The sequence below is a fragment of the Choristoneura fumiferana genome, chromosome 12 (assembly GCF_025370935.1).
Source record: "Choristoneura fumiferana chromosome 12, NRCan_CFum_1, whole genome shotgun sequence".
Taxonomy (NCBI): domain Eukaryota; kingdom Metazoa; phylum Arthropoda; class Insecta; order Lepidoptera; family Tortricidae; genus Choristoneura; species Choristoneura fumiferana.
The window spans coordinates 5,407,481-5,421,261 of record NC_133483.1 but is presented as its reverse complement, the minus strand read 5'-3'; the positions used below and the strand labels follow the sequence as shown (position 1 = coordinate 5,421,261).

Below are 13,781 nucleotides of genomic sequence, written 5' to 3'. Positions count from 1 at the left end.
ACGGCCGGATGATTTTGCGCCCACATGCACAATCGCGCGTCAATCGGCTCATCATACCTGCCAGTAACTTTATTAACAAGATATCAGAATTCAAAGTTCGATCTCTTTGGTCGATTCGCGAAACACTAACAAAGTAACTCGTTCCCAAATCAAATCCCAATTTGATCGCATTTCATTTTATTTTTAAATTAGATCCCACGTATTGCTTGCACTATCGGTAAACCAACCATCGGTTTTCGAACACGTGGGATAAAAACGTAGTAAGTATTTTGCCGTGCTTTACCTTTTGCCTCATGAGGGTATCGCGGTAGTCGTGGCTAGGGGGCGCGCGCATCGCCGGGTTGGGGTGGTGGCGCAGGTAACTCTCCGTGGGTCCCGGCTCGCGGCGCACCTTCGCGCCTGGAAGGACCAGCGGCGTCGTGCGGTACGGCTAGGGGGAAGACAACACCATTAAGATTTTAACTGACGGATAATGTGATGCCGACGGCATCATGCCGTCTCCGTCTATTCGAACAAAACAAACAGAGACGGCATCACATTTATCCGTCAAATAAATTTAACCAATGGATGGTGAAACAGGGGGTAAAAGAATAATAAAGGACTGTTTCACCACTCATTGATAAATTTTATTTGACAGATAAATGTGATGCCCTCTCCGTCTATTCGGACAAAACAAAGAGAGGCGGCATCACAGATATCTGTCACATAAAATTAATCAATGAATGGTAAGTGTAGCTTAGGGCGATAGGCAATTTATAGGGCGCGACAAATTCCATGGCAAGGTCTCCGAAAGAGTATGGTATGGTTGTGGCAGGCGCGGATGCAGCCCTCAAAAAAAGGATGTGGTCACAGCCACCCGAAAATCGGTCAAGTGCGAGTCAGAATATGCACTCGCCCATGAACAATCACGACTCATGGACGACTTTTAATTTGATTATTTCCTTATTTCCGTGCATCAAGACATTGGCCTATCGATCTCGATTGACTGTGAAAGGGTGTCTTCACAATTCTATTAGGGTTATGGGCATGTCCATCGTGCCCACAACGGTGGATCCACCCTTGGGTTGTGGGTCAAATCCGGGCTCGTACCTCTTCCTTTTCGAAATTTATGTGCGAAATTACACTTGAGGTTTGTCAGTTAACAGTTTTCAATGATTACACACACGATATACCTATTTGTTACGGGACGTAGACTGTGATTAGTTTTAATGAGCTCCCGATATTTCGACGCACTGATCACGGGAAGACTCTGCGTCGAAATATTGGGAGCTCATTAAAGCTCCGTTTCTATGAGAGATGTGGGAGGATGTGTTGCGAGAAATGTGTATTTCATGAAGCAATAGAAACAGTCCTGGATTTGTCAATAGGCCGTATAGATCGCGGCCTAGGGGCGGCAGATTTCAACGAGAAAATGATTTTAGAAAGTTACATAGGGCGGCGGATATAAAGTGGCCTACACTCTAAATCCGCCGCTGAATAGAAACGCTTCATTTACTTCGCCTCGCTCTGCTCAGCTGTTTCCACCAGAGATGTGCTGTGCGAGGATAGGTAAATGAAGCGTTTCTATTGATTTCCCCTCGCACATCTTTCGTGGATACGCAGCTTAAAGGTAATGGCGATCTACATCTCGTAACAAATTTAATTATATTATCGTCGGTGCTACGCGAAATGAAAATGAGAAATGTGTGATCACCTCATTAAGTAATAAGTACCTTATCATAGCTCATTAAATTAAAGTGCCTGTACCATCAGCCAAATGTGGTCTACACCCTAAAGTTAATAATCGTTTGCATGTCACAAAAAATGCCAATAGATGTGCCTGTCAACCTGAAAGTTCGACTTTAGCGACATATTCATTTGATAGGAATTTGTTTAAAAATTGATAGATGACTTATTTGGCTGATAGTACCACAGCATACTCGGGTAGTATAATCTGTGGTGTGATAAACATGCTTTCTCCCACACTAGTAATTAAAGGAATCGAGGTTATAAGCAAAACGCGTCTGCGCTATTTATACCACGAGGTTGTTTCATGTGGGTTATGATTTCTACTCCGTTTCGTCCTACTATTTATACAGATGCAGAATCAATGTGGGTCGTGGTCGACTATAAAATACCTATATTTATTCTGAAATCACTTCAAAGATTGGGGAATGCTGTAAAATAGTTATGGTTGGAGACAATATACCTTTGATAAAATGTTTGTTTCTAATGGAGACTGAGATGTTTAACAATTCATGATCAAAGCGTGTGCAACAATTTGTTGATATAGACAGCCGGTGAAATAACTGGCACTTGAGGTATCCCATCTTAGGCCTCTAGGTTGGCAACGCATCTGCAATACCCCTGGTGTTGCAGATGTTTATGGGCGGTGGTGATCTCTTACCATCAGGAGACCCACTTGCTCGTTTGGCATCCAGTCAAATAAAAAAAAAATAAAAAAAAATGCATTGTAATTACAGAGAACACAAAACAAAAACAAGTATTAGGTAAGTAGTTTTAAGTATTAACTTTAAGTATTAATAACTTTACTTATTACAAGGAAAGAAAGCTTAGTAGGTGCTGGGCTAAACCGTGAAAAAAATAGTTACATGGCAACAAGTTTTTAAGACAAACGCATTTAAATATAAGTACAGTCAAGGGCAAATATATGGACACGGCCAAAGTTACAAAAATATGTATACACGACTTTATGCACTTAACATTAAGGCCGTGTATACATATTTTTGCAACTTCGGCCGTGTCGATATCTTTGCCCTTGACTGTACCTACTGTTGACGACTTGATGTTCGAATTTTAGCGTTTCCTAAGAACTTTTAGTTGATCAACAAACGCGTAACGAGTATTTTTGTACTCGTGACAGAAGTCACGCATGTTCAGAGTTCAGACTCAATAATGTACCTAGTCATAACGTAAAAGTAATCGTTTGATAGACAGCGTATTTTATGGTTGACGTAGTCTTGCAAGTACGCTCTCGCGTAGGCATAGCTACCTACCCAACACTCAGGGCGAATTTTATTTGTCACGAAAATAGGCGATAAAGGTAGTTTCCTTGAACTTTCGTGATATAAACAAGCAAATATTCAAAACACATAACTACATAGTTAAATCTACTACGTATAGTTATCCAACATTACAACATACTACATTATACTAGAAAGCTACGCTTAACATCTTGTATCGTGCTTCTTCAGAAGTAGCTATTAGCTGCAACAAGCAAAACAAAAACTTGTTCTTCTTAGTTAATTGTAAAAATTTGGGTCTCTATTCGAAATAAAACGAAGTGATACGAATATAACAAAAAGATGCCTAGTTTTCCTTAGCCTGTCATATGAAAGCGCAAACAATAAGTCCGCTGTTTATTTCGAGCGTGTGTTTACTTACTAGCAGCTTTGAAGAGCTGACGCAACGCATACTCACACGTACCGCGCAAACATCTATAGAACTTGCGAATTCCTGCCATTTTCTCATCTGTACTCAGCGGCAAAAAATTTGGCCCACCCTTCATACAAAATTACCGATTCTGCATACATTTGAGGGCCATATTTTTTGCCGCTCCGTATATTATTAATACAATATTTTCAGTAAAACATTTGTAGACTTCGCTTGGATAAAGCGTGAATTCCAAACGGAATCTATCTGTCTGTTACGCTCTTCACGCTTAAACCACTGAACCAATTTAGTTAAATGAAAAAAAAGGGATAGCGATAAACAAATTTTTGCACACGGAATCACGAACAATAGCTGGTAACTAGTGAAGCTCTATGGAGAGCTGATTACCGTTTCAATAAAACACAGTTGTACCTAATTACTTAATTCCAAAAGATGTTTTAAATGAAGAAAGCTAGTGAGCTGCAGATAAATCACACTTACTTTCAGGAATTTGTCTCTTAACATCGAAATAACACTTAGAAAGTATAAAGAAATGCAGAATAATTACTTTAATTTTAAATTAAAATTATTGGAATAAAAATATATTTTATAACGAGGCCATTTCAGGCCACATGAAGAATGTCATGAATGAACGACATGAAGAATTAGTGCAAAACGGTAGTGTCAAGAATGTTTTGACGTGCAACTTATATTTATTTTTGATAGTCGTTTAACAGTTTGTTATTTTGATTTATAGGGCCATTAAGCTGTGTTTTCAACTACTTTGTCACAATCTTATTCCTCACTCGTTGATTTTAGTTGACATTTATTGTCATTATTACACGTTCGTAATTTTTCAAGTGGGTGTTCAGGAGTTACGGAAGATGACATTGCGCTGAAAATAGCGGCACAGCTGACGATGTCAATCAAACGGGGGTGAAGGTGAAATTCAAGGTGATATTGTACTTAGAAACTACTTTCGATTATTTCATTAAAATAAACCAGTTTCAAGAAAAATTAAAATGACTTACGACGTGCAGAAGAATTTAAGTATCCTAATGGTTACGAGTATGTTAAAAACTAGCGGTGTCATAAAAAAGTCAAGTTTTCTTAAAATTGCATTTTGAAAAAAGAAAGAAGTAAAAGCATTAGTTATACGACTATAAATAAGTAAAGTAAATCTAACTTGAAAAGGAGTATAAGCAAATTAACAATAAAAAAAGCAGTCTAATAAGTATTCGGTGTAAGAAAAGAAAGTAATGAGAATCGAGTCTGCAATTCTTAAATATTTAAAAGTTAGTTAAAAAACAACGCGGTCGTATGAAAATCATTTTCCGACGCAATCACTCACATACTTCTTCTCGGAAAATTACGTCGTAAAAGCTCACGAGTTATTACATCACATATTTTGTAACAGAACGCGCGTTTCAAGTGCTCCAAAATTAGATATAGAACATTCGAGAAATGGAATCGGAAATTTCCCGATCAGTTAAATTACATTGACCGTCACATCTGGTTTTCAATTAGAAGCATCGCTATAAATCACTTAGTCGGTGCGACATGGCCGTAATACTCGTAATCATAGTGTCGCAGGGATTAGATGGTTAACGCGTTTGATTGGTTTTAGTTCATGCTGTGATTGCGCTGCACGCACCCAGTTCGTAACGACTTCCTCTTCTGGATGCATGGGGTCCTGGTACCCGTTGGGGAAGAAATTGGGGTTGACCGACATCCTGGTGTGAGGTAACACTGAGTAGCGCGGACGTGTGTCGTACAGCGTGCGATCGCGAACTGCCGCTCCAGTCGCTCCCTCCCGAGTAAACAACGTGATTTTGATGCATTCTATTTTGGAAATATAGCGGGAAAATAGGCGTCGAGTGGGCGAGAGCCTCTCGCGGAGCCTGTGAGACGCCAGCATTAAACAGGCATTATTTATTACCCGATACTTGATCACATACATTCCATGCTTCTTTTAGTCCCTGGAGATTACTTTGGGCATGGATCCCTAGAGGACAGACATTCTCTTGAAACTTTTTTTTTTGCTGAAATCTAATGTGGTAAAGGTGAGGTAACTTTCAGTTAATAATAAAATTATATTTTTAAATTGGGAATAAAATTAAAAGTTAATTGAGTTGGCAAATAAGTGCCGTGGTCAAACTCGCTATTGCCATTCAAAATCTATGAGGGATAATAGTTTTCATAAGTAATAAAGTAGTATAGTGAGGGGTAATAGTTATCCTTTGATAAGCATACTTAACTAGGTATTTGAGATTATTGTTGGCAACACCAAACAGAACGTATTATTTTTTTTGATGTCAAGACGTGTTCTCTTGTAAGAGTTTAATAAATTCAGTTTTTCTTCGAATCAGTGCTTGCATTTTATTCAGTTCATAAAATTTGTGCAACGTACAACCACAATATAACTCGCTACAATTATTGTCCTATCTCTTAACGTAATTAACGCTTCCTCGCCGCAACTTATACATCTTCGTTTAATAATTAGTGTGTAGTAAAGCTATAAGTACATTATCGTTAACCGTAGCTCGCTAAAATTTGAATCATTGCCATATATATGCGTAACGGGGACGTAGCAATTCATTACTCAAATCGCATGAGCAAGAGTAACATAGCGTCTAATTGCGTACATGAATCAGATATCCGATTTAGACTCCTACGATGTTTGAAAGCATTAATGAACAGCAGTTGTTGCGTACATTTAACCAGATATCATATCTTCTAGATATCCTGTCTTCGTAGGTTGACGCCGTTAAATTAGTTCGATTTAATTAATAACGTATCTTTAGACATAATAGCGTTCTGGCCGGCTGCCAAAATAACCGTAACGCGCGTACGTCTTAACCTATATCGTGGAAAACGTCAAGGACAAAAAATAGAGTCAAATTATTCGAGGGACATTTATCTTTCACCCTATAATGCCAGAGCAACTAAAGAGATCTATACATATATATATCTGTCAATAAAAGCCGCCATTAGTTAGAGGAAACGAAGAGAATTTTAACTGGAACACACGAGTGAAAATATACTCGTAGTTTGTTAAGTATTAGTAACACGGTTAAAGTATTTTAGCTTTATAGCTTATTAGCAGAAGGCTCCCTGTATTACGGCTTTTTTGACTGTTTTTTCAAAGCTTTTATTTAGGTTCACCTGTCCCGTTGTCTGTCTGTCTGCAATCAAATCTTGCAAGTTAAATTCGACCAACTTCTAGTGGTTGGATTGACTTGAAATTTGGTATACTTATATAAATTGCTTGACAATACAATAATCTAGTAGTGATGTCCTGGTAGTCCAGCCAGGAACGTCTCCACAGGACGGAAATCTTCAACGGTAAATGGCATCGACTTGAAATTTGGTAGGTATGCAAATGTAGTTTGGGTGACAATGCAAGTAAAGTTGACAAAAAGTACAGTCAACGAAAAAGCTAGTATTAAAAACGAAATTATTACAAAACATGTCCTATAAATAGAATTTGATATTTATTCTATGCCTACTTTACTTTACATAAGCCATTACTGGCCACTTACTAGAGAAAAACGAAATTTCGATTTAGTATTAAACTCAGTTTAGTAATGTCAAAAGGTAAGGAGCTTTAAAGTTTAAACCAGTTTCCCCACAATTAGGCTCTAAGCGATTAATTCCTATGCCAACTTTAAAATTATGGCAACTTGTTTCAACCATTTGGGTATGCAAGTGGACATACTATCCGAAGCCCCTTCCTGCCAGTTGTTTTATGAGTCAATTATTCTATGATAAAGCTGTTAGTCTTATTTTTCGTACCTACCTACATATGCGCAGACTGTCACTTTGCTGGCTGATAGAGCCATAGCATGTCAATAGAAAGGTACAGTTAAAATCTACCCTGAACTGTGTGACATGACCGATGGGCCTATTCTTTGGCATGGCTTCAATTTAACGATGACGAAAAATTATAACGGACACGAGTGGGTGTCGCAAGTTACGAGCTGCGTAGAGAGTTACGCAGTGGGATTGTTGAGGGACTAGCCATTTAAATGTCGAATCAGCTTATTGGTCCTTCGAACCGATATAAATGATGTAAAAAATGTCAATAAAGTCATATTTAAACGGCCGTTATTTTTAAATTTAGATCATCTTTGTCTAGGCAACAATGGAACTCTCGAATCGGATTTTTTTTATTGAATATATGTCATGTCAGTCATGTCATGTCTTTAAAGGCAAACAATGTGAACATTGAGTAAAACTCAGACACATTCGTCGTCGTCAAATAAAAAAATCTCGCCGTTTTTAAATTTCTCGAACTGAACAACGAACAGAGCCAAGCATATATAGACCCAACCATTGCTATGAACATTTATACGATCATTCTAGGGACCGCTCTAGTAAATGCTCGTCAAAAACATTATTCGTGATGATATCGGTCGAATGCACGGCAAAAAGTTCGAAGCAAATTTACCATCGTTATGCTTGAATGCTTGCTAAAATGCTCCTATTTATGTTATAAGCTTTTACCTGTAACGTGAACATTCGCTAGAATGCTCATTACAAATGAATTCTCAAGTTTATGAGCACCTTTAAAGCGGTACTGCACTGACCTGGCTGCCAATAGACTCGTCAGCGGTGTCATCAGTCCTGGTGGAGTAGGTCGGCGACAGCATCACGGTCCGTTGCTCGCCGTTGAACTGCGGCGGGTACGAGTAGTGCGGCACGGGGGTGCTGCGAGGCAGGGACTCGGCCCCGCGGAACGCGGTCGCCGGCATGGGGCTTGGGGTTCTGTGGGATACCAGTTTCGCTAAAACTTGTATATATCTACTCTGTATAGTCAGTCACCAGCACCTTATCGGACACAGCAAAGCGTGCATAAGGATGCGTTTCCACCAAAGATGTGCGAGGATGTGTTGCGGGGAATGTTTTTTTCAGAAACCAATAGAAACGCTGCGTTTACCTATCCTCGCACAGCACATCTCTGGTGGAAACAGCTGAGCGGAGCTAGGCGAGGTAAATGAAGCGTTTCTGTTGGTTCATGAAAAATACATTCCTCGCACATCTCTCGTGGAAACAGAGCCTAAATATCTGATATGAGTCTATTTCTAGAGCCGATAGGGCCTGTATTTTTGCACGCTCCGCTGTGGCAGATATTAATGCAGGGACTGTACTGCTGCATTGTTTTAGGCTTAGCAAATCCAATACAAGTTTTATAACTATTGTGTATCCTTGCCTATCTTATTCGTGCATTACTTAGCCCTGTCATTTTCATTTTCAGTAGGTATTATGGAGGTTGTATCTTATAGTTATTTTATTTTGTAGTTATTGTTTTGTATTTGTATTTAAGAATATGCATAAAACTAACTTAAAATAAGAAGACAGTTGGAGTGTGAGGTTTTCAGTTTAAAAATTAACACCTTGTATAGGTATAGAAATGTTAATCTCATATTGTCTTAGTTATATTTTTTTCCATGTTCCATTTTGTGACATTTATTTTAGAACTGTATATAAGTTATTGTTTAGCTATCTCATTGCACATGAAGATTTTGCCTTAATTTTAATCGTTGGGTTTGATAATCCGTAACGATATAGCCTGCGATATTAGCATCACAGTCAGCAAAGTTTAAATTAAACTGGATAAGTACGTTATGAAATGACTTACATAATGACATCACACACGTTCACAAGGGCATCGGTTTAATGGAATTCGACATTGAAATGTTGAGATATAGTTGTGTGCCAACAAACTATTCGTGTGTATATGACTAAGTTTTTTCTTCACTAAATTACTGGCTAATTACTTGAGTCAACGATTACGAAATCACGCATCCAAGTATACATAATAGAGTTGTTCTATTACGAGTATTTTGAAATAAAAAACAATGGCATGGAATATAGCGTGTACACATAATAATTACGTAAATATGTATCAGCAGGCGACGCGCGATGGACAGTCGCCATCAGATATTTCGGAGCGGCCAAGGTGATCAAAAATATCGAAACATGAACTCTTACCTTAAGGGGATCCCATGCCCCAATGACCTTCGATCTGAATTCCTCAGTTTTCTAATATTTTTGTAGCTTATTATATTAACAACAACGTATTTAAGCAATATAGTATCCCATATTTACTTCAAAGTTCATTGTTTTCGAGATATTTGGCATCAAAGTTAAACAATTTTAGGCCAAAAAACTGGTTTTCTGGCCATAACTTTTGTGTTAATTAGTTTCAAATGAAAACCGTCGACACATTTTTAGAAACGTCAAAGACGAACCCAAATATGTAAGATCTTTCACGTCAATAGAGATACGAAATAAGGGTTTTTTTTAGACAATGTTTAAAAAAATCATACAAAAATAAAAAGTATTCATTTTTTTCAAAATCCGGTAGCTGTTTGACTTATAATTCTATCTGTACTCGTAGTACAAAAGTAGGATACGATTCAAAACTTGTCAAAAATCGATGAAAACCTCGGGTAGCATTAATAATAGAGTGCATGTGCCGACTGTCGATATTTTTGACCACCTTGTCCGCTCCGAAATATCTGATAGCGACTGTACAATGTGTCAAGTGCACGACTGTTTTATGGAAAATGTCCAAAACACTTGACAACTATAGTTAGCTATAGTTTCGGGATGTTCCTATGATGCAGACATATTTTGGTGCTTGTTGTTAAGTGTCTGTTTTATGTTATGCTAAAGTCTGGCAGTGGAGTAGCTACCGGAGAGTTAGAGTCGGACCCTATAGCCTGCAAATTCTGGATAAAAAAAAGATAAAAGATGGAATGTAGTTATGAGTGAAAATCATGAATGTTTAAAACATTATAAAAAAACATTACCTCTTCTTGCAGTCAGTTATTATAACCTAACCAACAAAAAGTTGGAAAACCCAGGACTTTGTCACTTTAAAGTTCAATATCTCCAAAACGGCTAAACCGATTTTGATGAAACATGTCTAAGAACCATCGCTAGAAAACCTGATTTCAAATATAAAAAACCGCATCCAAATCGGTCCACCCGTTTAAGAGCTACGGTGCCACAGACAGACAGACATACAGACACACGTAGCGGTCAAACTTATAACACCCCTCTTTTTGCGTCAGGAGTTAAAAAAATATACCTAATGATGCCTTTAAGTGCAAACAACGAAATAAAATTTTGCAAGCTATGGACCAATTTCTTTTTTGCACCTGAATCTTGGGATATCAGCAGGGCTACTACGAAACTCGAAACTAGAAATTCGTGTCGTGCGGTCCCTTTGACACTTATACTGTTTAATACGAGAGCGAGAGGGACAGTACGATACGAACTTCGAGTTTCGTAGTAGCCCTGCTGGGTCTGGCTCACGAGCGTTTTGTCCGCCCGTTCCAGTGTGTTATGAATATTGATGCATACGATAACTATTTGCGTCAACTTCTGATACAAGTAGTTTCTCTTTTAAGTGAAGTATTCATCCTTATATTAGTAGAAACAGGCCATCGTTTGTATGCATCAATATTCATAACACACTGGAACGGGCGGGCAAAACGCTCGTGAGCCACACCCATCTAGCTACGCCACTCCAATCAAGTACGAAACTCAGTTTCATTACAATTTTCTCAGTTTGGTAACCATTTCAGTTCGATGTAAATTCAATTCCATTCATTATCGACAGTCGCCTACTTATAATCTGTAAGAGACTGGCAGACAACGCACAGCCTAAACCACTAGAGATAGAGACTTTAAAATTCGCCAGACATATTTCTTGAGGACACTAAGATGTTATTTTTAATTCCCCCGGTATAGATAGCTAATCAATTGTTTATTTTTACACGCGGACGAAGCTGCGGGATAACGCTAGTTATCTTATAGGTGGGTTACACCTATGAATCTGTTAATGTACCAACTATCAGGTTCTTCCACGAAGCAGAGATATTTTGCACGGGTTTGAGTTTAACGGTTTCACACTTCCGTATAACCAATGTGAATTAATTTATTTTAGAATAGAAAGCCAATGCTTTCTTCAATAGCGTGTCATAATCTAACGGCCGCTATAAAATGTCGAATGAAACAAGATGGCATAGTTTCCAAATCTACTATTGGAGGACACCCTAACTTAACAAAGCATCAAACTACATCACATGTGGTCGTGGAGACATATTGACTGATATTAATAAAATATGCACGAGGCCGATTTTGGAATCACACTCGTGAAAATTATATTCGAAAATTGAAAAAAAAAAAACGTGTAATATGCATAATTTAATTATAGAGAAAGTTAATTAAAGAGCGAAGTAATTTTCTACAACTCTTCAGATATTTAAATTTCATATCGTTTTCATCATTTTTGAATGGTCTGTTCACAGGCAAGATTCGAAAAATCTGCCAAATAGTTTGTGTAGGTACTTAGACAATTATCAAAAGCGCCATCTATCGAGTGAAGTCGGTTACCTGTACGGCGATGCAGCGTTGAAGACCGGCGAGCGCGGCGCGAGCGAGGACGCGCTGCGAGGCTGTTGCTCGCGATCCACGTCCCTATACATGCGTGAATGATTAATGGCATGAGCTAATGGTAAATGCCAACACGGTGTTGTTTATTTAGTATCCCAAAGGTTTCTGTAGCCAACTAGATGGCGCTAGTATCCTGAACGTTTTGTCTAATTTGACAGTTATGTCGCGTTTGTGATTGGTTTAACTACATGAGCCAATCGCAAGCAAGACTGTAACGTGAAACAGACATCTCGATACTAACGCCATCTAGCGATATCTCGCCTGTCGAGAAACCCTCATTAAATAAGAAAGGTAATTTAAAAGATGACAGTCATCATAAAGCCGAGTTTAGACTTGCAAGAAAAATCGTGCAAATTGCATTACATTGCGGCGCTCTATTGACCACTACAAACTCATTGGCTTTACGGCCTCGCAATGTAATGCAACTTGCACGATTTTTCTTGCAAGTCTAAATTCGGCTTAAAATTTACTAATGTGCCCGTAGACAAATGGCAAATCTAATGGTAATGGTAAATCGTCAATCAGAGTGCATAATCAAACGATGACACATGCACTTTTTGAACCCCTAATTGGTCTTGAAAGGAGCCATCTGTCTATAAAAGTGGTGGAGCCGTGTTGGCATTACTAAAACTACAACAATAGTTACACTTAATTTTACAGAATTATCCATTTTGACATTTAACGGGAAGCCGGGATCAATTAGGATAAAAAACCAATAACATTGTTCTTCTGTTTAGTGGTGGCATTGACCAATCGTTTATTTTTTTAATCTGTTTCACCATAAAACAACACCGAAGTCACTGGTATAATGTAAATGTAAGCCTTTACTTGTTTGGAAATCTTCAACACTTTAAAAATGGATCATTCTGTAAATAATATAATCGAGAAAAACATTTATGTCTGTGGCCTTAAAACTAAAAGCAACGATGGAAGAGAGAAATGCAGTAAAACATTTAACAAGGCCGTGCATGCGTTCATGCAAGCAAACATAGCAAGCACATGGCAACACGTAAACAGAAATGTTGCCCTAGTTCTGGTAATCCGAAGCATGTGCAATAAACGAAGGTTTATTTTGATTAACGTTATGGTAATTTTACGTAAAGCTGTGCTCTCACCTAACGCTTGTGCTATTTAAATATATAGGTAATTATTTTGCAATTTTGCGTTTTTGCTGATATTAGTGGATAAGTCAGCTGATTCCCGAAGAGGAAGTAGGGTTTCACTGGCTCCAAAAAAATAGTAAAAATCATTAATTGGCGTACATTACTGTATTTTTCACTACCGGATACCTTTGTACCTATTACTGGTTATAATAATAGTAATCTCATTTAATTCTGATTATTATCCATTTTTATTACTTGGGTGCCGTTGAGTAAAAATTGTGTGTCTTCATAAATATAATGTAGGTGTACAGTCACCTGCATTAATATCTGCCACAGCGGAGCGTGCAAAAATATCTGACATGTCCTACCGGCCCTAGAAATAGAGTCGTATCAGATATTTATGCACGCTTCGTTGTGTCAGATACTGGTGCTGGTGACTGTACATTAATAGGGTAAGTGGCTTCTAAATGATGAAATAAGTAGTATACTTCCCTCCTAATGCAGAAGGTGGTATCTCAAAAAATAATTGTGTTACTTATACCTTGTGATGCAGAATGTCTTTAGCTACACAATTTTTTTTTTTTTTAACGGGACGACACACCAATTGGCCTAGTCCCAAAGTAAGCTTATCAAAGCTTGTGTTATGGGTACTAAGCAACGGATAAATATAATTATATAGATAGATACATACTTAAATACATATTAAACACCCAAGACCCGAGAACAAACATTCGTATTTGTCATACAAATATCTGCCCCGACACGGGATCGATTCCCGATCGAACCCGGGACCTCAAGCTTCGTAGTCAGGTTCTCTAACCACAAGGCCATCTGGTC

At 38.2% G+C, this 13,781-nt stretch overlaps 1 protein-coding gene across 4 annotated transcripts in view; it reads right to left on the bottom strand.

The window, feature by feature from the left end:
- Window positions 1-13,781, bottom strand: part of LOC141433155 (PDZ and LIM domain protein 3-like) — a 40,350-nt gene that overhangs the window by 8,553 nt on the left and 18,016 nt on the right. For all 4 annotated transcript variants that reach the window (XM_074095057.1, XM_074095058.1, XM_074095056.1 and 1 more), the window contains 3 exons: window positions 11,782-11,865; window positions 7,962-8,139; window positions 284-430 (listed from right to left, as the gene is read on the bottom strand). In XM_074095057.1, coding sequence (XP_073951158.1) covers window positions 284-430; window positions 7,962-8,139; window positions 11,782-11,865 — 409 coding nt within the window. The remainder of the gene's footprint in view (window positions 1-283; window positions 431-7,961; window positions 8,140-11,781; window positions 11,866-13,781) is intronic.